The sequence below is a fragment of the Lissotriton vulgaris genome, chromosome 2_1 (genome assembly GCF_964263255.1).
Source record: "Lissotriton vulgaris chromosome 2_1, aLisVul1.2, whole genome shotgun sequence".
Classification (NCBI taxonomy): domain Eukaryota; kingdom Metazoa; phylum Chordata; class Amphibia; order Caudata; family Salamandridae; genus Lissotriton; species Lissotriton vulgaris.
In genome coordinates, this window is record NC_141687.1 from 711,837,554 (window position 1) to 711,863,203 (window position 25,650).

The following is a 25,650-nucleotide window of genomic DNA, read 5'->3' on the forward strand; positions in this document are numbered from 1 at the left end:
ATTATATGTCAACTCTAGATCTCGAGGACGCATACTTTCATGTTCTCATCCATCCGGCCCACAGGAGGTATCTTCACTTCACAGTAGCCAAGAGCCACTTTCAGTTCAGGGTCCTGCCTTTCCGACTACGATCCGCTTCGTGGATATTTACAAAGTCCCCAGTAGCAGCATACCTAAGAAGGCAGTCTCTCTGCAAGTGTTTCCTTACCTGGACGACTGGCTGATAAAGGCTCCATCCTCTCAAGCGAACACAAGGGCGGTCGAGGATTGTATTCAACTCTTTAATCACTTGCGTCTGGGTCTCAACAAGAGCAAGTCTGTCCTACGTCCATCCAGGTCGGCAAGATTTCTGGGGGCCATTCTGGATACAACTCATTGCAAAGCTTTCCCTTCAGAAGAGAGACAGAACAAACTGATTCTTTCTGCCAACCGATTGCAAAGGAAACAAACTCTTTCAGTCTGTCAATACAAATCCCTTCTAGGATCGATGTCATCTTGCATTGCCTTAATTCTGCACTGCAGGCTTCACATGCGGCCCCTGCAAGAACAACTAGACTTGCAATAGCGTCAGGCAGAGGGATCGTTCGACGACAGGATAAAAGTCACTCCTATCATGAGGAAGGTGATCAGGTGGTGGACTACAAAAGAAAATATTGCGGAAGGTCTCTCTTTCACGATTCCTCCTTCTCCATTAGTTCTGACCACAGATGCCTCCCTAGAGGGATGGGGGGCGGTATTTCAGGATTTTCAAGTAAGCTACCACTAGTCTCAAGAGTTACGCACCTCTCATATCAACCTTCTGGAACTACGGGCGATTTGGCTGGCTTTGCAGTCGTTTCTTCAAAAAATTCGGAATTCCACAGTCCTGGTCCGTACGGACAACACTACGGCCATGCATTATATAAGCAAACAAGGTGGAACGAGATCCAATTTCCTTTCAAAAGAAGCTCAGGAGATCGGGGAGTTGGCTATTCGTCATCAGATATCTCTCTCAGCGGAACATCTTCCGGGCTCACTCAATACAGAAGCGGATTCCTTGAGCCGCCTAAGGTCAGTGTCTCATGAATGGGAACTGGATCAGAGAACTCTTGAAGGAATATTCTCTCGTTGGGGCACTCCTCTTATAGACTTGTTCACGACTCCAGAAAACAAGAAATGCCAATTCTTCGCAAGCAGGTATCACCATCAAAGATCGTTGGGGAATGCTCTTTCGCTAGCCTGGTCAGGCGCATTTGTTTACGCCTTTCCTCCAATTCCCCTGATTCCAAGAATACTGAGGAAACTCAAGACGGAGCCCTGCACATTGATTTTAATAGCTCCAGCTTGGCCCCACCAATTTTGTTACACAGAGCTTCTCCTTCTGTATCAGGATCAGCAGATTAACCTGCGTCCCATACCAACCCTATTGACGAGGTCCCAGGGCCAAGCAAGGCATCCGTACCCAAGTTCCCTGCAATTGGCAGCTTGACTCCTGAGCACCGAGAGTTCAGATCTTTAGATATCTCTCAGGATTGCAAAGAAATTTTAGCTCAGGCTCAGGCCCCAAGTACGAACAAAACCTATCGAGCAAAATGTAAGTGTTTTTGTGCATGGTGCCACAAGGAAAATCTTCATCCATTCACTTCAGCTCCTTATAAGATCTTATTGTACATTTTGTCTTTGGCCAAGTCAGGTCTTCAGCACTCTTCCATCAAAGTGCATCTTGCAGCGATCTCTAGGCTCAGACGAACAGCCTCTGGCCCTTCTCTCTGGTCCGCAAGAGTGATTAAACAATTCCTGAAAGGTTTATTCAGGTTTTTCCTCCGGTTGAGCCGCCTCCTCCATTATGGCAACTCAACCTGGACCTCGGCCATCTCATGAGGACTCCTTTTGAACCTATTCATAAGGCGGAGATGACATTTTTGTCATGGAAGGTGGCTTTTCTTCTGGCAATTACATCGGCCAGAAGGGTTGGAGAACTTCAAGCTCTCACGATTGTTGATCCTTTCTTACAGTTCAAGAATGACTGTTTGATTTTGAGAACAAATTCAAAATTTATTCCAAAAGTCCCTTCGGATTTTCACTTGAATGAACCTGTTCATCTAAAATCTTTTTTTCCTCGACCTTCGACTCTGGCGGAAAGATCTCTCAACACTTTGAATGTCTAAAGATGCCTGAAATTTTATCTCCAAAGCACAAAAGATTTCAGAAAGACTTCGCAACTTTTTGTCGCTTTTAATGCTCCAAGGAAAGGCTTGCCCCGGTCAATGCAGGGAATATCACGTTGGATTGCCAGCACAATTCATTTCTGTCATCAGGCGGCCGGGAAGCCCTGAGGGGACGGATCAAGGCGCATTCTACGAGATCTGTATCATCATCTACGGCGCATTCTACGAGATCTGTATCATCATCTACGGCTCTGTTCTCTGGCGTCCCTATCAAGGACATTTGTAGGGCAGCTACATGGAGCAGTGCCCACTCGTTCACGAAGCACTACTGTTTGGACTTTTCCACAAGGAGTTAGACAGCAGTCGGACAAGCAGTCCTGAGGAATCTATTCCAGTGAGCGGTGAGCTTTCCCTTCTATCCCTCCTTCCTTTATTGCACATTTTGTATCTGATGATATTGCCTAACTATGGTTTCAAACTGTTTTGGATAACTATGATAATATTTATACTGTGATGTGCTGATATGCATGTAACAAAATGTGCATTTGTTGCTTACTGCTAGCTACTCTGATACAAAGCATGGGAATCTATGAAAGTCCAATACTGGGGCAAGAAAACAAGTTACTTACCTGTAACTTTGGTTCCCCAGTATTGGCACTTTCATAGATTCCCATGTGCCCACCCGCCTCCCCTGGGAAAGCTCAGCCTTCAGCAGACGGGAATACTATTACACAACGGCTACGAAAATCTGAGGCTCTCTCGGGAAGGTTCTAAGGGGTCAGGCTACTCTAATTGGTTGTTGTAATTTTTTGGTCTCTTTTACAAAAAGAGGCGGATAGGCTACAAAATGAGATGAGGCCTAGGCCTGTCTTTCACTTTTGTACCTACTGCTATGGTATTTTCTATTTACCGAGGCTCCCAATCCGACGACTGGGGAATGATACAAAGCATGGGAATCTATGAAAGTACCAATACTGGGGAACCAAAGTTACAGGTAAGTAACTTGTTTTCTTCTCAACATTTGTAACTTAGTATAAATATGTTTGCAAGCAAGCAATTAGTTTGTGACTTTAAATGTATACTAATTTTAATGTCTGATTTATGGTACTCTACAATTACTGAAGTTAAAATAAAAATATAACTGCAGCATTATTACAAGTGTAGATATTGTTTTTTACAAATGCGGTTAGCTCATTTTCCAGTTTGTTAACCACTAATGTGTTCATTCTTTGACAATTATAGAGCAGTTTAACCTCAGCAAGAGACCATTAAAGGTCATTTTACAGTTGTTGCAGTGCTAGTGCAGTGCAAACATTGTTTGTGCACTCCTTTTATCATCAGTTATGTAATATAGTCTATAAAGTCAAATGAATGTGATTAAAAATGCTATTTTACAAGATGCTCATAATCCTAATTCTTAAAGAGAACTAAAAAATCAAAACTTGTTGAAGTTGATCTTCTTGTTGCTTGTATTTGTTTTAGGGTTTTGTCTCAGTTTTTCATGCACACAAATGTTTATCTTTCAATTGACTTTTTTATTTGTTCCACTCTGTTCTAGCTTCGGTATTATGATTCTGGGGAGGATACCAGCTGTAAAGGATTCATTGATCTTGCAGATGTAGAAAGTGTAATTCCAGCAACTTCCACAATAGGAGCCCCCAAAAATGCAGGCGAAAAAGCATTTTTCGATGTAGGTAGTTGTGTTAAAAGATATTTTTCCTCACTGCGTGCTATTCTCTATTTAAAGGTATAATGATTGAAAAAAAAGTAGATGTTGTTGTACTTGATGTAAAAACTAAAAAGCCATGAAATATGTCACCTCCTTTCTTCCCCACCTCAAACACCTTTCTTTCCTTTTCTCTTTGACCCTGGATGTTTTTTGGCTTCAGTGGTGAAGATATCCTCAACTGGCCAGTTGTTGGGTTTTCCCCTCATTTATAATGTTTCAGATATTATGTTTCTTAATGTGAATTTGTTATGCAGTTTTTGGGGGGTTTGTAAAAAAAAGAATATATATATATATATATATATATATATATATATATATATATATATATATATATATATATATATATATATATATATATATATATATATATGTGAAATCTGACGAAACTGATGTACATAGACAGCACTCATTTCCCTTCCTTTCCCACTCCTCTCCCTGTGGGCACCATGGATACTGTAAGTTATTGACCGTATCACCCTGCCAGTAAGAACCCGTACCCCTATGCATATGTGCAGCCATTCCAGGCACCATGGCCTTTTTACCCATTGGAATCCCCAGCTTCCCTCCTGCGCGTATCTTGCACCCCCTCTCTCATGTATAGACCATGAAACCCTTTCCCTTTGCGCGATCCTGATGTGAAAAGGTAACCCTCCTGCTTGACCCAGGCCTTCCCCATTTTCCTCTCGAAGAAGCATCCTTCGCCTCAGCTGACATAGCCCCCCCAGTTGTATCTGACTGCCCCTGTTCTCTCATGTACAGGTCATAAGATCTCTCTCTCTCTCTCTCTCTCTCTCTCTCTCTCTCTCTCTGCGCGACTCTGGCCCTGCACGCACCCTGACCCCCTCCTTCTCCTCATATGAGCAAGTCATAAACCCTCTTCTTCCGCAAAGCCCTGTCCTTGAGAGTCACGGCCGCGCCTGACCAGCACCTCCTTCCCTTCCCTGAATGCCCCTCTATTGACAAGCCCTCCCTCCACGCTCGATTGTCCACGCAGGCATGAATACCACTCCTTTGATGACCCCTTCCCCCGAGTTCGGCTGACCACACATGTCCGAGGCCATCGCCTAAGCCAGGAGATACCATTTACTGCCCTTATTGTATGCCTAGCCACCCCACCCCCTGGGCCATGATCAGGCGCACACATCCTACGAAACACTCAGCTGCATGATTGCCCTCCCCTCTTATCAGCAGGTCAAGGGTCCCCATTGTGAACGTATGTGGAGTAGGATCATCACGAGGATTATAGGGATGTCTTCCTTTTGCGACATACTGACCTGATTGTACCATCAAATGTTTTGCAAAGTATAAAAGCAAGAGTCTCAAGCTCACTTGTTAGAGCACCTCCCGAAAGACACTGTGTTTCGTGTCCGAAATGACTGGCTCTCCTCATGAGAAATAAACTCTGTTCTTGATTCCTGCTTCCAGCGCCCGTCTCTTTATTTGGTAACTATTCAGAATGGGAACTAAGAGGCGGTTTGCGCCAGCAGCCTGGGCATCAATAGAATTATTGGCTCACTTTCCACAATTGGCGCCCATGTGGGCCCATCAGTGACATAGGGTTCGGTAAGAGAGATCCAGACGAAGAAGTGAACGTCTAAAATGATCGGAGTATACCTGCCTTGAGAGGGCCCTAGCCCGGCTGCCGATCGACAGAACTTCACCAATTCCGAACGGACCTCTCTTGAGTGACCTATTGTCCTGACTGGAATCCCACAGGAATGCTACATGGAGTAAGAGAACGATCGGGCGCTGGAGGAGGGAGTCGAAGAACTGTCCGTATGGTCCGGTCCGGGTAAGATTAAGTAGGGTGTTTTTACGCCTGATTGGTAGGGTGGCTCTATCCACCTGATTGATTGATTGTTTGTATTGAAAGTCGGTATTTGTATACTGATATTGTTGGTATTGGCTCATTTAGCTTTGAAGGCTACTTGACATATTGGTTCTCTTTTGAGAACGAGACATTCTCTGTTTGCAAACAGCGGCGAATAGGAACGTCGTCCCTCTTTGCAGATAGAGAAGGGTAGGTAATGCAGACTTTTTGTCCCCCGTTGTAATTCGTCATGCCTACTTTTCTCCCCACTGAATTGTTTGAAGTCGATTAATAATCGATTGTTGTTCTTTGAGATCTTCCCTGTCCACAAACAGAGACGAATAGGAATATTCTGTTCCCTTTATGGATAGCGAAGGGCAGGTAATGCAGACATTTGTCCCCGTTGTAATCCGTCATGCCTGTTTTTCTCCCCATTGGTTGGTTGGTTGCCTGGACATTGTTGTCTCAGGAATTGTTTCGTTTGAGGTATTTTCTATTTGCAAACAACGTGAAATAGAAATATTCTGTCTTTGCAAGTAGAAAAGGGTAGGTTATGCCCCTTTGTGAATTCGTCAGTCCTACCCACTCCCCACTGGTTGGTGATTGTGGGGTAGCTCGCATGGTCCGCCCAGGAGACTACCCTTATGGAGGACATATGCTCTCTACTCATGGGCCATTTAGTAGAAAATAGACCGACTGGTCCGTCCAGGAGGCTACCCTAGTAAGTGGAAGTACATCGCTCGGTCTGTCCAGGATGATACCCTAATGAAGGAATATATGTTCCCCTTTTGATCGATAATCTCGTTCCACCCCGGACCATTTATTGGAGGGGACTCGTCTGGTCCGTCCAGATGTACCCCCCTAGTGAAAAGGACGCATAAAAAATATGAAGTGATCACCGTTCCCTACTAACAGAAAGCTTTAGCTCGAAACACGCTAAGGAAGAGAAAGAAAAATAAAAAGAAATCAGGCTAAGTCAGTAACCCCCTGATGAGCTTTTGACTTCACCAAAAATAAGAAACATTAGAAATAGTTCGTAATAAGAAATGTAAAATGGCGAAAAGATTTGATAGCAGAACATAGCCACGTGGTAGCTAGGCTTCACTGCCTGTTCCTGCTCCCAACATGTCTGCCTCATTGCCCGCCCCGCCCAAATAACGGTCACATGAAATAGAAACAACTCAATAGGTACCTACCCCCATTCCGGAAGCTCCCGAAGTGCAACAGGTCCGCGGTTACGCCCATCCGGAAGGCGAGGCCTGGAGGCACGAGGGACTCGCCTGGCCACGGTCTTGAGGAGATGATGTTGGGCAGGCGGTCCAAAGGATGACAAGGACCTCTCCATCTTTTCTCTTCTGCCGCCCTGCAGGCCGCGGGGAGAGAGGGGGCTGTCTTGCCTCGGCCACCGACCACCCCTCTCTCTCACCCGATCCGGCTTTTTGTCGAAGGCCGAAGCCAAGGCGAGGACGGCGGCAAATCAAGTAGTCCCGCCACATGCCAAATTCGCCGCATGCCATCGCCTGCATAGGTACAGGCAGTCCCGCCACATTTCAAGCCCCCCCGGAGAGTTGGAGGTAGTCCCGCCACATGTCAAAAAAGGGAGGGGGGGGGGCTGTCTTGCCTCAGCCGCCGACCACCCCCCCCCATCATCAATGGCTGGCACGGCCAATGTCAAAACGATGGAGCCGAAGAACGGCGCGGGGTCGCTGGAAGGGGGAGGCGGCGCGAACGACCCTCCCCCACCTCCCTCCAGGTGGAGGTTTCCAGCGACACCCCAACACTCTTTGCTTAAAGAGGGTCAACATCAAAAAGCGGTCTTCTGCCCAGGACGGGCACTCGCTCCATATCGCCTCTCCTCGACCTTGAAGATTCTATAAGAGCCGGGGGGCCCCCGACCCTCTGCATGGGTGCCCCCGCCCCCTTCGCTGGGAACCACGACATCGGTGCTACTCCTGCCGGCACCAGACTCGGATCGGAAATGGCTAGAATGCCGCCACGGCACAGGCTTGTTCAGTTCCGGAAGAACACCAGAATGACCCGGTAGGAAAATTGTTGCCGCCCTTCCCATTCTTTGACTCGTGGTCCATATTGTTAGACTGTTAACCACATTGCACGAGACTTTCTGAACTACCAATGGAAAGTTCTGGGCCAACCATGCGAGACTAGAGATACTCTGACTGTGCTGGAACTTGCCTGACCCCACCCAAAATGGCGCCGACACAAAATGAGACGTTTTTAATGAACTTTGTTGCACCTTGATTGCGCAAGCTTTTTACCCCGAGATATATATATAACGTTTGGATAATGAAAGTAGATATGAAGGATATTGAGTATGTGCTTGGACAATGAATTGACTTAGGGTGGGTACCGATTATGAGTTGGAAAATGAATTGGTGTAATTTAAGGTAATGAATGAACATTGGATAATGTATTTATGAATTTGTTAAAGATGAATTACTGACATGCATCATGCTTGCTCTGTAGGGGAGTTTAATACGATTTTATTGCACTGCCGCACTTTATGCAATGAACTGCCACCAGCTTTGTTCTCCTTATGTACAGTTCCAATCTGCTCCGTGGCTAGTCCACCGGGTTGTAGGCCTGTATTTATGTGTCAACACTTTTTATTAAAAGTATTTTGAAAACGAAAGCATAGTTGTAGCGGTTGCATTAATGAGTTTTGAATGTATTACTACTGTGAACAACGAGAAAGTATGATGAAGGTTAAAGGTTAAAAAGGACCCGATATTCAGCAGCCACACTATGTGTCACAGGCAGCCGGAAAAGTGCTTTAGAAGACCTAAAAACGACACCACAGAAATGCCGCCTGACCGCCACCCTTGTACCCGATCTAAAGGGGTTACGACCAAGTAACTCACGTAGATACGCAGATCGTCAATGATTATCTGTCTTACCTGTCTGGTCCATTAGGGCTTAAACGCCGTGATGGTAGGGAAATGCACTACGTGGAAATAGGTCGAGTATGTGGTAGGTAAAAACATTTCCGGATTACTGCATGCTGATGAGGTTTGAATATTGGCCCCCCCCCACCCCTTCTTTCTCCTCCCTTCTGCAGGTCACGTCGGGACACTGGCTGATGTATAGATGGACGACGACCGAACCGCCGATGAGAAGGGGAAGAAAGGAATATGAGCATGGTCCTTATGACAAATAAAAGTTTTTTAAAGACGTAGACTTAAACATGACTGTTCCTCCTTAGAACATAGCAACTGGGAGGATGGACTGACATAGAAACTGGACAGGTACTGAATGACGGGAAAAAGAAAAAAATTGACTAGAAACGACGCGTTAAATAATATAACTGGACGTTTTTACTAGGTAGGGAGAGGACAAAGAAAAATATACGGGTAAGGGTTGCCACGGCACCACCCGCCTAGAGAGTTAGAAATGTTGCCGATGTTCAAAATGCACTGCCCCCTTTCTCACACTCTTACAGATATAGCCAAGCTGTCCGACTGTTTTCCCGATCAATATTTGCCGTTGCCTCAGCCTGGAGAACTTCCCACCACAGGAGGGAACAGAAAAATGGTTTAAGATCCAACCATGGGTAACTAGCGCAACCAGGTTAATTTCTGATCGACCAACCGAGGTGTGAGTATTGGTAATTGGGAACGCTCGCAGGCATGACAAGCGAGAAGGGAAAGGGGGGAAGGGCAGAAAGAGCTAAGCACGTAGATAAATAGGATAGTAACGATATGTAGAAAATATAAAAACAGATCTTGTAGACTAACAATTGTTTCCTGTCTTGTCGTGAATGTCTTGTACATGCGTGATATATGTGCCGTCTTCCCTGTCTGAGTTTGTGTGTGTGTAACGTACGAATTTATGTCTCCCCTCTGTCTGTATCTGCGGGTCGCCTGACCTTTGCCGTTCTGTGTTGTGAGCGCACTAAATGACCTATTTTCGTACACGTCTCTCTCTCTTCACTCCTTATTATCTCTCTTTCTTTCTCTCTCTCTCTCTCTCTTCACTCCTTTTTATCTCTCTCTCTTTCTCTCTCTCTCTCTCCCTCTCCTTACATGTCATACGTGTACCGAATGGCTCGTTTAGATTGCGGACGACTCCCACTCTCTATGAGAGTCTCCCTATTTTTCCTCCCTCTTTTTGGTAAAATTGTGCCCCACCGGCACCAGTCTGATTTGATACATATTTGAACGCGAAGGTGTTCAGCGAAATTGACCGAAACTAAAATGACTGTATTTTCGCCATGTTACTGCCTCTCCTTTCTGCAAAATGAATGAACTTGAATTGGCTGAGAAGGAAAGGACAGGTAAGACGACTAAAGTCCCCCAAATCAGGCCATTTATAGGGGAACTGTATGTCAATGGCATCCTATGTCTGTTCTTCAGAGGCGAACGCCAACGTCTAGATTGACACCCAATACCCAGATTGCCCCACCCCTTTGCACCCAAGCGCAAGCGCCCGAAGCATCCCCGCCCCATTTTTGATAGAACCACTTCTGCTGTCCCGGGTATAAACGTAATGACCATGGGTAGCTGTTGACCCTTGAGGAAATCTTGTTTTGCCCGACTCTCGACGATAGCACCCCCACCCTGTCTGAAAATATGATTGTTCCTGAAGGGAAATGCTCTGTAATATTGAATATGATGTAACGCACAGTTGATGGAAATGTCATTTATCCTCATGTGAGTTATAAATAGGACAATGAATAAACCTGCCATAGACTCAGTAGGAATGCTGACACATGCACTGCTTGGTAATAGACCTCTGACTGTGACCGATGAGCATAAAATCTCAAATGCGGAGAGTTGAGGGAGGAATTCATATGCGTAGATGTCTTCTTCTGCCATTTCTCTAAAACGTTGTCTTGTACCTATTCAAAGATTCACGATCACCGGAGGAGATGGGTCAGATGTGATGTTCAGCCTGACTGCGGACCTTGGGACACGTATGACATCGACCAGAGGTGGAGCTGCAGAGCAACAAGGCACGGGACGAGACCGCAATTTCAACGTGGAAAATGAAAAAATGACGGGCCGCCTCGAAGCCCTCCGACTGCTAACCCACGTGTGCCTGGAGTCTCCGTCTGCCTTCTTAGGGCCCGATTGATGGGCCTGCCTGCTTGTTATCCTTTGCTCCCTTGGTCCCTTTTTGTGTGTCCCAGGAACTCTGACCCAACTCCGCTCACTCTTTCTCCTATCGACTATTTGAACCACATCCACCCACCTTCCCACGTGACTTTCTGCCAAAGGAAAGAGCTGCAATTATATGGGAAAAGGGTGTTGCCACAGAACTATAGGTGCCGAGCATAAGGCGCCGCCAAACGGACTGTTTAGGGAACAGGACTGTGGTCTAACAGCAGAGGACTGACCGCACCCTGCAACGCGTAAGGATCGAACCGAGCTGGACCTATAGCTCCACCGCCGGTGCTCAACAGTGCCAACGAAAGTACCCGGATTAGAGCCTACCAGTGATGGCTCGCTGATAAAAGACACTGTGACGAAGAGATCTTGTGTATGGAACTGAATTCCGCTCTCAACTATCTGGTCAAACCTGTTCATTGGTCACATTTTTTAAGTCAGAAAGATTTATGCTATGTAGTGCGTTTAATTGCCCGGAACACAACGAAAAAGTAATTTCCTATGTACTGCGTTCTTCCCATCACCTTGACTGTCTATGATTGTACGCCACATGTTAGTATCGACAAAGTGCTAATTCGTCAACGATGCTTGTCTACCTGTAATGCCATCAGCTGCAAAAATGATTGCTGCTATGTAAAAAGGGGCGACTGTGAAATCTGACGAAACTGATGTACATAGACAGCACTCATTTCCCTTCCTTTCCCACTCCTCTCCCTGTGGGCACCATGGATACTGTAAGTTATTGACCGTATCACCCTGCCAGTAAGAACCCGTACCCCTATGCATATGTGCAGCCATTCCAGGCACCATGGCCTTTTTACCCATTGGAATCCCCAGCTTCCCTCCTGCGCGTATCTTGCACCCCCTCTCTCATGTATAGACCATGAAACCCTTTCCCTTTGCGCGATCCTGATGTGAAAAGGTAACCCTCCTGCTTGACCCAGGCCTTCCCCATTTTCCTCTCGAAGAAGCATCCTTCGCCTCAGCTGACATAGCCCCCCCAGTTGTATCTGACTGCCCCTGTTCTCTCATGTACAGGTCATAAGATCTCTCTCTCTCTCTCTCTCTCTCTCTCTCTCTCTGCGCGACTCTGGCCCTGCACGCACCCTGACCCCCTCCTTCTCCTCATATGAGCAAGTCATAAACCCTCTTCTTCCGCAAAGCCCTGTCCTTGAGAGTCACGGCCGCGCCTGACCAGCACCTCCTTCCCTTCCCTGAATGCCCCTCTATTGACAAGCCCTCCCTCCACGCTCGATTGTCCACGCAGGCATGAATACCACTCCTTTGATGACCCCTTCCCCCGAGTTCGGCTGACCACACATGTCCGAGGCCATCGCCTAAGCCAGGAGATACCATTTACTGCCCTTATTGTATGCCTAGCCACCCCACCCCCTGGGCCATGATCAGGCGCACACATCCTACGAAACACTCAGCTGCTTGATTGCCCTCCCCTCTTATCAGCAGGTCAAGGGTCCCCATTGTGAACGTATGTGGAGTAGGATCATCACGAGGATTATAGGGATGTCTTCCTTTTGCGACATACTGACCTGATTGTACCATCAAATGTTTTGCAAAGTATAAAAGCAAGAGTCTCAAGCTCACTTGTTAGAGCACCTCCCGAAAGACACTGTGTTTCGTGTCCGAAATGACTGGCTCTCCTCATGAGAAATAAACTCTGTTCTTGATTCCTGCTCCCAGCGCCCGTCTCTTTATTTGGTAACTATTCAGAATGGGAACTAAGAGGCGGTTTGCGCCAGCAGCCTGGGCATCGATAGAATTATTGGCTCACTTTCCACATATATATATATATATATATATATATATATATATATATATATATATATATATATATATATATATATATATATATATATATATATATATATATATATATATATGATATAGATATACACAATACTCGCAGGGTTGCACTAATTGGAAGAAGCGGGCTGGCGTGTGCAGGAAACGCTCGTCCTTTTTCGTTTGGCAGCCACAGAGCGGGGCACGGAACCAGTCCAGCGAGAACAGTTTGATGACAGAACCTGAATTGTTCGTATGCGCAGACTGCTGAATAAATTTATGAAAAGATTTCTTCCTCGAGTGGCTTCTTCCAATTAGTGCAACCTGCGAGTTTTGGATCTTTACGGCCTGTCACGGTCGCGGAGTGAAGCCCACCGCCCTTTTGTCAAGAGCGGAGCCTTTCAGACTTAATTGCTTGAAAAGGATCGAGGAGCGGGCTGGCGTGTGCAGGAAACGCTCGTCCTTTTTCGTTTGGCAGCCACAGAGCGGGGCACGGAAGTTCATGTTCCTGGCATCTACCCACATGGGATGAACATTTGGCTAATGTGGAACAGTGAAGCAAGCCCACCAGGGAAAGACTTTTACGCCGCACTACAAGAGCCAGGATGCCTTGTGTGTAACCACGCCCAGGGGCGGTACACATAATGAAGTGTGTGCGTTTTGAACTTTGCTCACCAACCTGCCTGAGAACGCTGCGGAAGAAGGGAGCTTCGCTCCCGAAACCGGTCCAGCGAGAACAGTTTGATGACAGCACCTGAAATGTTCGTGTGCGCAGACTGCTGAATAAATTTGTGAAAAGAAGATTTCTTCCTCGAGTGGCTTCTTCCAATTAGTGCAACCCTGCGAGTTGTGTGTATATATATATATATATATATATATATATATATATATATATATATATATATATTCCAATTGTACTGAACGCATTTACCCCAAACCACACAAATGGTGAGCTTGACCTTCAGTCTGTCTTCTCCATGTCCATAGATAATAAATACAAGTCCTGGAAAGCTCCATTGCCCATCCTTATCTTTTGAAGGTGGCGTCTGTGAATTGCAGAGAAGGAGGCCATGTTCTTGAGAACTAACGGAAGACCGAATAACAAACCAGTGGTCTTTCACTGAAACTAGTAGTGGAGCCATGCCCATGTATGGGCTCCAACTTGGACATGATTGTATGTGCTTCTCTCCTGTCTGCTCATGCAAAGAAGAATGTACTTGTAATCTCATTCTTGACTATGAAGCAGAAACCCCTGATGACTAAGGACCTTATTGAAACTGTTATCAGACGCATGAAGTCTGATCTTTTTATGAACCTTTATACATTTGTGAAGTAAAACTTTTAGAAATAGGATTTTTAGCAGGAGGATTTTTAGCAGGCTAGGGCATGTGCCAGAGCCAGGCAGAAACCACCACTCTAGTCAGGATAAGGGAGTTACACTCCTAAAATAACACCTGCTCACCCCCTTGGTAGCTTGTCACAAGCAGTCATTATCTTAGAGGCAGTGTGTAAAGCATTTGCACATAACCAATAGTAATACAGTGTAAGCACTACAAAAGGACCCCACATGAGTTTAGAAAAATTTCCAATATTTTTATATACTTAAGACAAGCCCAAAAACGATAAAAATCCACCCTTAAGTACTTCAAAACCTTCACTTATCAAAATATGCTTTAAAAATAGTTCCTTGATGTCAATAGCCCTGTCCGGGGCTATCACGGCATCGTGAGCAAACAAATCCATTCAGTTCTGGCTGACCCAAGCGCCGCGGGCCAGCTACGGTGTCGGGAAGACCCGCAAACAGTACCTTTTAGAAATGCAGGGCGTCAATGACCTCTCCTTTAGCTTCCGAAAACATGGCGTCTTCAGGCGTCTGTTCCGGAACTCGGTGCAGGAGGAGTTGGGGCCCTCAAAGTTACACGCGTTGCAGGTCGATCTCCTCTCTGTTGGAGTCAGGAGCGCTGGCATCGGCAGGGGTTGTGTGCTGCGGTGCAAAGTGCAACGTGTGGTACCCTCAGGTCACAGTACGAGCAGCGGCTCAGTGACTGCATCAGATGGTGTCGTCGGTTAGACCAGGGTAACGGTGCGAGATGAAGGCGGTGCTCGTCACGGTGCTGGAACGCTGTCGTCGGCTGACGACCCGGAGTCTTTGGCGTTGGTAGGCCAAGGGCGGTGTGTCATGTAACTTTACGAGCGATGCCCTCGAACCACGGTGCAAGCATCGGCGTCGATTTCGTCATGGAGCTGCATCGTTGGGCAGACCAAGGCGTCATTGTGAAGCGAGGCGGTGCGGAGTGCCGTACCCACAGGTCGCGGTGCGAGCAACAGCTCTGTGGCGGCTTCAGCAGGTGTCGTTGGTGAGACCAGGGCGGCATTGCGGCGGTGCCAAGGCGTTGTTGTGCAGCGAGGCGGTGTGGAGTGTGGTGCCCACAGGTCACAGTGCGAGTAGCATCTCGTTGGCTGCTTCAGCAGGCGGCGGCGGTGAGACCAGGGTCACGTTGCGGCGGTGCCCTCTGCTGTGCCTTTGGGACCCGGAGTCTGCAGCGGCGTCATAGATGTCGTCGAGTTTCTGTTCTTCTGTTGCAGCACAAAACACACAGTCCCCAGTGCTGGGCAGAAGTGCTTGAAGTCTTTTGCTGTTCCTGAGACTTCTTGAACAGGGGGCAAGCTCTACCTCAAGCCCTTGGAGAAACTCACAAAGTAGATTGCAGAAAGTTCAGTCCAGTCCTTTCATTGCCCAAGACAGAAGCAGCCACTGCAGGCCAACACAGCAAAGTGGTAGTTCCTCCACACAGCTTCTCCAGCTCTTCTTCTTGGTAGTCTTCTTGATCCAAAAGAGTTCTAAAGTTCAGGGGTCTGGGCCCCAATATTTATATTCCAAAATCCTTTGATCTCTTAGGCAGAGAGTGTCTGTGCCCAGCCAGAACCAGCTCTGCCTTCTCTGGTGCGATTTCCTGGTAGGAGGTGGAGACAGCATTGTCAGAGTCAGACTAGGCCCTATGAGGTGCAAGGAAATCTCCTCCCCTTTCCCCCATTGTAGCCCCGGTCTATTCAGCCCTTGCCTGACCCTACCTAGACTCTCTGGAACCACTCCTGCTCCACTGCCTGCTGTCATCCAAAACCCAGACAGGCAATCCACATTCCAGCAGAGGCACACAGGATGACTGAGCAAGAAAATGCCTACGTTCTAAAAGTGGTATTTTCAAACACAGAATGTAAAAATCACCTTCACTAAAAGATGCATCTTTAGATTCTGAGTTCAGGCATGCTAAACTTTATTTTCCTATCTAGTTCCCAGGGCCCGTTATGTTTGTAAGGTGTTATAAACAAACTTCCCATTCTGTCTTATGGGGAACAGGTAGCCTTGCAATAGTGAAAAACGAAATGGGCAGTAATTCATTATCAGGAGATGTCACACACAACAGGGCATGTCCTACCTTTCATATACACTGCACCCTGCCCGCAAGGGTACCTTGGGCCTTCCTTAGGGGTGCCTCACATGTAAGAAAAGGGAAGGTTAGGGTCTGGCAAGTGGGTGCACTGGCCAAGTCAACATGGCAGTTACAAACTGCATGCAATGGCAGATCTGAGTTACCTTTTTAGGGCTACTCACGTGGGTGGCACAATCAGTGCTGCAGGCCCACTAGTAGCATTTGATTTACAGGCCCTGGAACACTCGGTGCACTTTACTAGGGACTAACAAGTAAATCAAATATCCAATCATGGAAACACCAGTCCATAACACAATTTACACAGAGAGCATATGCACTTCAGCACTGATTAGCAGTGGTAAAGTGCCCAAAACAGGTCAGGAAAAAATAAGAGGAAGAAGCAAAAAGTTTAAGGATAACCCTGCAAAAAGGGCTATTTCCAACACAAACCTAAAGTAAGAAATCCTGGGAAGGCTCTGTCTAACCCTTTAGCAGGTAGAGCTATGCAGCGTTGCAAATAGATATGGTCACCACAAAACTATTGTCAGTTTGTACTAGCAGGACCCTAAAGCTCCTTCCAGCTAGGCAATGGCACAACCTCCTTTCCCACAAGATTCCAGACAGTGCCCCCTCAGGCTTCTTTGGCCTCTCTAAGTGCAGTAATCTTTAGGGGAAATCAAATCCTTGGCCTAGAACTAAGGCCAAGAAAACTTATGTGCTTCATTGGAGGAACATACCAAAATAACTGCTGCCCCTTCCCCCACTCCCCGATGACAGCATATACCCAGAAATCATATGCAAAGTCATTTAACTTTTGTATTAGTTAATTTCAATTCAGGGCTGGAACACTGCTGCTGTGCTTTTGTTACAAGGAACGATTTTGCAGCACTGCTGCAAAACTGCCCGCCTGCAAGAAAACTGCCCCCACCGGTACCAAACCGGCCCCCACCCTTCTGTCTCACCGGGGATACGCCCCGTGCCCGCTACAGCCAATCCGGCCCTACTTTTAGTCCTTGTCCACACCCATCTGGTTTCTTCGCAGGCCCCTTGCGCTCTGTGGTTGACTGCATTATCTGCCACTAGACATTTCCAGGTGCCCCAAACTTTTGCGATTTTTTTATTTTTTGTGCATGCACAGGCTTTGTATACCTGTTTCTCTACGCGCATGAACTAGTCCATATTTGTTTTCCATGTGCCCACCATCAACATGGTAGCACTACCCCACTTCTGTAGGACGTCTCATCTGACCACCATTAGAGCAACATTGCAAAAGAGAAGCACATATCTATCTAATGTTTGTTCTCCCCAGACTCTTAACATGACCACTTTGGAGATGATCTCCAGTGGCTGCTTCAGGGCCTGTGATATCCTATGGTTGGTCCCCCTCCAAAACGGGCCCAGAAAACTTAATTACTTCTAATTGATTTTTACATGTATAAAACAAAACAACACATGCATAGTTTCCAGGTTATCAGCTGTATGTCAAAGCATACTTATGCAGATACTCAAAAAACATCTTGGTCACAGCGTTGTTGCATGACTCACTCCATCCACAATCGGATGGAATTAGTCATGCAGCAATACTATGAAGGACTGTTTTAAGCCAAGCTAAAACCTGTTGTCCTTTACACTCCATACCATTATGTTTTTTAAATATCTGCATATGTTATAGGCCAAATACGGCTTCTATAGCCACGCTCCGTCTCAGGTAAAGTGTGCCCTTTGACGAAGATTGGTGAGTGAATCTACCCTCCCACATGATTCACGTTAAGGCCTACAGTAAATGGACTTCTCACTTTAGCTCCCGACGAAGGCCATAGACCCATATGAGCTGTTCCAGGCTAAACGATGACGACCCGACCACTAGATGTTGTGGACTAGTGACTCATCCACATAACACCGTCTTGTTTTTTGTCTTACCCCATCCAAATTCTCTTCCCTGAATAAAGATTCACCTATAGGATAGAAGGGAATTTTAACTCACTCACCACAGTCGACATCCAGACAGTTTCCCTGCTTGTGGAGTTATAGATGTCACTCGTAGAACGGGACACTCCAATGACAGACTCTATGAGGACACAACCCACCAAACCACACTAAGAAGAGATTATATACACTGCATGCTGTAATCGTGTGGTTGAGTGTCTCCAATACAGCATTCTTGAGACTCTGGCATTGAGACCATTGTTGTTCAGTCTCCCCTCCCTTTTGATAAAAGATATGAATGGAAAGAGCCAGGTTTTCAGTGGTCTCTGGAATTCAAGGCGACTTGTCAAGTCTTACTCATGCAGAAGGGAGGTTCCAAAGCTTTACCGCCGAGGAGGAGCATCCAATAGCTCATGACATTTTGAAGGGGTGGGTGGTCAATAGGGTTGGTCGGTCTGAAAGGCACTGGCTAAATTTGCCCTGTTAAATTGCAGGCACACCTACCTCTATTTTCGACTCCGGTTTAGTATATGGGGCTGTCAGTCATTTGATAAAATTATATTTAAAAAGCAAGGACTGGAAACATGGAGCCATGTCTGCATACACTCTTTTGACAACGCTACCAATGACGCTTCTCCTAGCAGAGATGAAGAAGAGTGCATGCAATGAAAACTCATTTAAAATGTTTGATATCAGGGCAGGCACTCTATGCCATTGTGCTATATGTGATCTTAGTTATGAGTTCCCAGCGAGAACTACTAGGCCCAGGTGGGACAGGCAAGGGAGTAGCTTTAGTGGGGGTGTCTGTAGTGCCACACCCCCAAATGCATTTTTGATTTGGTAGTTGGGTCTGGGGGTCCTGAGTCGGTCTTGCTGTGGCTTTGTTTTTTTTTTTTTTTCATAGTTCTCATTTCGTTAAGCGCTTTTAATTTGTTTTTGGAGAGAAACGTAAATATATACAGTGAATGATTTATCAAAAAAGTCGTAAATCTGCACCAGTCTAAGTATTCCTTGAATATGTGTAAATTGACTACTTTTTGGAATTCACAAACATTGAGAGTAGTAGGCTCGGAAAGCTGTGCCAATATGATGTTTCCAGGCATACTACTGGTAATACAAAAGGTGATGGAATAAATATTCCCAAATAGTTTAACCATTGGCAATCAGTCGGGCAGTATTCCAATGCATGATTTTTCACCCACTGTGCTACTCTAGACAGAGGCCCATCAAATGCCAATCAGTACTGACCCTGTCCCTCATGGAAACAGTGCATCCCAAATATTGGGCTTCTCACCCTTCCATTCTGCCGCCCAGTTTTTTTCATTTTGTACATTTGAGATTCACACCCCCGAGTCTCACTACGCTATGCCACTGGGTATTAAAGATGGTGCTTCAAGCTCCGTGCTCTAAAGATAGGAGAGTACCAAGGCAATGGTAGCTTGAACTTTGTACTTCGAACGTGAGCTTAGGGTGATTTGTATGTAAAGAAACAATCTGATAGAGACTACTAGCCGCAGATTCCTTCACATAGAATTATCCCCAGGCGTGAGACTGATTCCAGAAAATTTTTTGCCACCGCATCTCCGTGTGCCGAGGCGGTGGGGGAGTGGGTTACGGCGCCACGCGACTACGCCCCTGCGTCATCCGTGCATGTGACGTCAGCGAGGTCACATAAGTCCCACCCAGCGTGCCTATGTCATTTTTTTTACTTTTTCGCATGCAACGCGGATCCAGTTCGTGCTCTGGGCCTGTTTAGGCCTTCCCTTCGCTATTGCGTGTGTTTGTGGGAACAGTGTGCGGATGCCTTCAGGCTTTAAGACATGCTTGTCTTGTGGACGCCTGATGTCTGCGACGGACCCTCACTTCATTTGCATGTGGTGCTTGGGGGAAGATCACGGCTCCACTGATTGCGAGGCGTGCCAACGGTTGAAGCCGAAGTCGCGGCGGGAGCGCCGGATGAATCTTCTCTCGGCTCGCCTGTCCAGATTGGCTTTGTCCCCTCGATGAGCTTCTGCGGAAGGTTTTTGGACCCGCTGTCATCGTCGTCATCGTCGTCATCCTCATCCCTCGCCTATGCCGCAAGAGCATTGCTCCCCTGTCGGTAAGTGTCACAGTTTGTCCCCGAAAGCTGGTTTCCAGCCTGTTGGGGGGGCCTACGCTCTCCGCAGGTGATGCGGCCTGTGTATCGTCCCCCTATCCACCGTTTCCCCATGAGGGGGCATCGAGAGCCCAGATGGAGACATATGCGGTGGCTTTGCAGGCCTCGCTGGCTTCTCCTTCCCCTCCAGGGACGTCGGCGGATCCCTTGCGTTGTGCTGGGGCCTTCCACGGCATCGCCGGCCGCTCCGGCCCCCCACGTCCCATCATGATCGGGGACCCCTCGTCCCTCCCCGGGCCCCTCTCATCCCTCCGTGCTGGCGGCTGCCCCGTCGGAGGTCGAGTCGGAGGTCGAGTCTACCTTGGTGGCGCCTCTCGGGTCGGGTCTCGCCATCTCATGGGTCGAGGCTGGCGGGGGACTCCTTGTCACTCCCCGGGTCCCTCTCTTCCCTCCACGCAGGTGGCTGCCTCGTCGGAGCTCGAGTCAGTGCCGTTCCGGCGTTGTCCCGAAGCCGCCTCGGCTCCGGCCCAGCCCCGGTCTCCTATACCGTGTGGCGTGGAGGCCTGTCCAGCGTCCCCTTTGGCGCTGGACAACGTCCTGCCTCAGATTGCGGACTCTACGGTGCCAGGACAGCGTCGGGTCGTTCGAAACCTGTTGGTGTCATCCTCCCCAGAGACGGGCCAACACGTCGTGGCTTTTCCCCCAGCGTCGTCTAAGGGCGGCTCCATGCAGTCTCCGCGGTCTTTGCTAGAGGAGCCGCAGGTCCCTCACTCCTCAGTCACGCTTCCATCTCTCCGGACCTGGCCCTTCTCGACTCTGATTGGCTTAGGGGATGGCCGCCTTAGCTTGCAGCCATCGCCTACGGAGGAGCTGCTTTTCCCACCGAGGGGCCCTACAGAAGCATGTTCGGCCTTCGCTCACGCTGTCTCCACAGCTGTGGGGATTTTGCGCATGGGTGATACGGCTTCCTATTTCCCCGCGGATCATCTTCTGAAAGTTCTCCACCTCTGGTGGGAGGGAGCTGCTGCTTCCCTTTGAGGGTTCGCTCCATTCTTCCCTGATGGGGGCTTGGGGGCGCCCCGCCACAGGGCATCCGGTGCCCCAACACCTTCTGCACCGGCACCTTTCAGCACCACATGACCCGGTGTGTCTTTCCCTTCACTCCTCTGCAGAGGCCCTCTTTTGCAGACTGCCTTTCCCTCCCTGTCGAAGCTGTTGTCTCCGCCATCATGGGAGGCCCCCTGGCTGGACTCTTGGGCGCGCAATATATTTGCTTCGACCAGTGCGGCTCTATGGGACCTTAACACTTTGTGTGTTGATTAGGGCTACTTCTTGCTTGTGGGACTCAGCGGAGTCCCTTGGCTCTGCCGCTTCTCAGGAGGGTGCTGGGGTTGATTTGCGGCACCATGCATTAGATGGTCGGGAGCTGGCGGCGTTTATTCTTCGCTCCGCTCTGGACATCTCGGAGGTGCTTGGTCGTGCGATTGATTCTTCAGTTGCCCTTCGCCGCCATGCTTGGCTTCCGGACAATGTGTTTCCGGAAAATGTTCGGGAACGGGTGGTAGATCTTCCCTTCAATGGTAGACTCGACCATCCAGAGGTTCTTAGCGGGGCTTCGGCCTCCTCCTTCTTCTCCCCCTCAGTGACCTGTGAGTTGATCTGGTTCTTGGAGGTGTTCTTCCGTTGGGGCGGGTCGCCCCAGTTGTGTGTTCTGTGTGCTTCATGGCTACTCGAGTCCCCCTTGTTGGGGCTGTGGTTCTGTTGGCCGCTGGCCGGCCCTTCTTGACTATTTGTTTTTGCTTTGGGTTTTCTACACCATGCTGGCCCTGAGACTAGGCCTGCTGTTTTTTTCTCTTTGGCTGCTTGACAAGTCTTCTGTGGGTTTTTCCACAGGTATTTTCTGTTGTCCTCTGCTGCGGACGTTTGTTCCCAAGAAGTTCCCATGTTTTGGGACGTGACATGCCCTATGGAGGGCAGTGGTAGCTGTTAAATAGCTCTTTTTAAAAAAAAACAATGTATTGAAGTCAGAATTTTAAAACATAAACATATACAGTATAAACAACAACCAAGGTGCACCACTAGATATAGCAAAACAATATATTTTGTACAATGAACCTCGAACAATGGTATTTTCTTGAAATTCAAAGTTCTTTATTTCAAAGTAAAGCACCACACAGCTGACGCGTTTCGTCCCACAGGGGACTTCTTCATGGCTTATATTAGAGAAACTGACTTCATGGGTAGTTGTAATAATATGTTCAGAAAGTCTTGTTGCACCAGACACTTGCACGAGGAAGGTATATATGTTTATGAGAGTAATCCAAATACGATCCAAGTTATTTCCAAGATTCGAATGGAACTTATGTCATGGCGCGATACCACAATGAAGGAACTTGCCGCGAAGTAAGAGAAGGGTTTACAATAAACCAGAGCGATCTATTTCAAGAACTAAGATCCTCCGTGACTCCAAAATGTAACTAGTCACTGCAGGACGGTTGAAAGGAAAACAATACCAGGTGTATGTATATCTCTCTCTGAATATGTGATCCTCTATATCTCCAATGCCATAAAACAATCTGGGCAGGAGTAAAGAGATAGGAAAGGCAGCAGGTCGGTCTTTGATAAAAGCGTCCTGTGGCAATCTTCCAAGCAAAACCCTGTCTCGACCGCGATTACACCATAAAAAAATAAAAATAACATCTCCTCTAGGGCAATTTAAACAAATTCCTAATACGTTAACAATACACGCAGCCAGGGCCAATAGGAACATTTACACAATCAAAAAGTTAATAAAATCTAACACCGCAACCCACCCCACAAAAACAGCATAAAAACAGTCTCCCCCCCTTGCTTTAGTCGAAATAGGTACCCCATATTTTATTAAATTTCTTAGTACTTCCCCTCTGTAGTGCAAAAATGCATTCACTTTTCTTAGCTGATTTCATCTTATGACCCCACTCCAGGGACAAAGGAATCAAATCTGTGTGCCATTTTTGCAATAGCAGCTATATACAAATTTTTTATCATTGAATCCGTAAAAGAGAGGTCAGGGTCAAAACCAAATAAAATTAATTTATTGTTCACTTTAATTGGATGTTACATTCCTGTTCCAAATAGATCTACCCAATACTTATCAACTTTTGGGCAGCTCAACATAATATGCGACCAATTTAAAGATGAATGGTTTATACATCGAAAACATTGAGAGGACTGGTTAGCATACATCTTCGACAAAGGGTAAGGAGTTCGATACAATAACCATTTGCTAAAAAACAGCATCCTACGCCAATTTGCCCCTCTCAATAAGCTAAAATTAAGTCTATTGATGGTCGACCAGATATGGGGTGACATATCGCAATTCTCATGTTCCGCCTATTTTTAAATAGCTTTTAACTAGCCTTCCCATTAGGTAGGCTCTTCACTACTTCCTCCAGCTCTTCAAAGGGATTAACCATGGATACTTTCTCCCCTTTGCCTTGAATAGGTGAATGATTTTGACAAACTCCTTCCTACGGCAGGCCACTGCCGCTGTCATGTCCGAAAAAATTCGACACTTAATGGTCTCATTTACCACAAATTACCGCTGTTGAATAGCTTTCGTTAAAATTGTTTCTTTTATGCGGGAATCGGCAAAATTAATCAGTATAGTGCGTGGAAGTGACGAGTTAGGAAATGGATGGGCCGGGGACGTGATGGGCCTTCGTGATCGTAAGGTCCCCTTGAAAGTCAGGAATGACTCTTTGTTTGATAAAGGTGTTCACCCAACTCAGCGTTTGGGACCCTTCCACTCCCTCTGGAACACCTACTATACCAAGGTTCGATCTTCGAGAATGGTTCTCCAACTCTTCCATTTTATTCTCCAGCACATGTTTGCTTTTGGCGGCTGCTTCAACCTCCTTCATAACAGAAGACAACTGGTCCTCTAAGGCTGATATCCTTTCTTCAGCCTCTTGGAGCTTAATTGGAAGGCTTCCCATTGTACTTTCAATCTTCTCTAAGCGTAGTTTGAGAGAGGCCAGTTCCGCTTTCTGAGTTTTTTCCATGTCCCGGACCTCCTCTAGGATCAGATTTAGCATATCCTTGATGCTCATTTGAAGATGCCCTCCTTAATCAGCCAGTAGGTTAGGATTGAGATCAAAATCGAGGTTAGTATTGGGGCTAGCCGGAACCATGGCTGGAGATAAAGTTCTTAGCCCCGCCTCCTCCTGCTGAGGAGATATAGACTGAACCAAGTTTGTCGGTGCAATCCCAAGACTCTTCGAAGAGTCTATCCTTTGATCGCATACTTGCGCATATTCAGATTTTGACAAATTTGCTGCAGACATCCCGCTCTTGTTAGCTGAAGCTAGAGCAGTCTCTCTGTCGAGATGGAAGGAGTCCGGTAGGTCAGGCAATTAAGCGTTAATGGCAGAATCAGCATTTTTTAAAGGTACTTGTGGACTATCTGATCTTGGCACCTCGGCCCCCAAATCTGGTACATCGATCCTAACTGTGGTTCCGGTGGTTCCGGCGATTCCGGCAATTTCTTTGATGTTCTGTGCACACAAATTGGGGATAGGAGAGGAAGCCTGCGGTATTGTTTTTTTTAGGAAAAGTGAGAATTGTTTAATCCCTTTCGTGGCACTCACTTTCTTTTGGGTATCCGGTTCACCTTCTTTTTGAAAACTTAATGGAGGGCTTGTGATACCTCCATCCTTACCAGAGGCTTCCCTTAGCTGAACTGGCTGTTGAATAATCTCTGTTGACCTCTGAGGCGGAAGCCGGAGGTGTGTTATTGTTTTCAATCTGTTTTTTAAAGCTGAAACTTTCACTCGCACTTGCACTGTTTTTAATTGGCGCTCTCACCTGCATGTAAAGCGCTCTGACTCCAGCGCCTAGCAGGCTCGCCTAAATTCCCCCTGACACAGCCGAGTTAGGGCTGAGACAGGGTAACCCCCCTCCAACCGCCTTTGCCGCTCGAGGGCTGGACACGCCCACTTCGAGGCCACGCCCCCTTGCATTACTTAAACGCCGAAATCCTAGCGCTGATCATCTCTGTTGACCTCTGAGGCGGAAGCCGGAGGTGTGTTATTGTTTTCAATCTGTTTTTTAAAGCTGAAACTTTCACTCGCACTTGCACTGTTTTTAATTGGCGCTCTCACCTGCATGTAAAGCGCTCTGACTCCAGCGCCTAGCAGGCTCGCCTAAATTCCCCCTGACACAGCCGAGTTAGGGCTGAGACAGGGTAACCCCCCTCCAACCGCCTTTGCCGCTCGAGGGCTGGACACGCCCACTTCGAGGCCACGCCCCCTTGCATTACTTAAACGCCGAAATCCTAGCGCTGATCATCTCTGTTGACCTCTGAGGCGGAAGCCGGAGGTGTGTTATTGTTTTCAATCTGTTTTTTAAAGCTGAAACTTTCACTCGCACTTGCACTGTTTTTAATTGGCGCTCTCACCTGCATGTAAAGCGCTCTGACTCCAGCGCCTAGCAGGCTCGCCTAAATTCCCCCTGACACAGCCGAGTTAGGGCTGAGACAGGGTAACCCCCCTCCAACCGCCTTTGCCGCTCGAGGGCTGGACACGCCCACTTCGAGGCTACGCCCCC

General features: G+C 47.3%; 1 protein-coding gene across 5 annotated transcripts in view; it reads left to right on the forward strand.

Annotated features, from left to right (window-relative positions):
• Positions 1 to 25,650, forward strand: part of SBF2 (SET binding factor 2) — a 2,158,806-nt gene that overhangs the window by 2,101,479 nt on the left and 31,677 nt on the right. For all 5 annotated transcript variants that reach the window (XM_086955965.1, XM_086955960.1, XM_086955962.1 and 2 more), the window contains one exon: positions 3,706 to 3,837. In XM_086955965.1, coding sequence (XP_086812091.1) covers positions 3,706 to 3,837 — 132 coding nt within the window. The remainder of the gene's footprint in view (positions 1 to 3,705; positions 3,838 to 25,650) is intronic.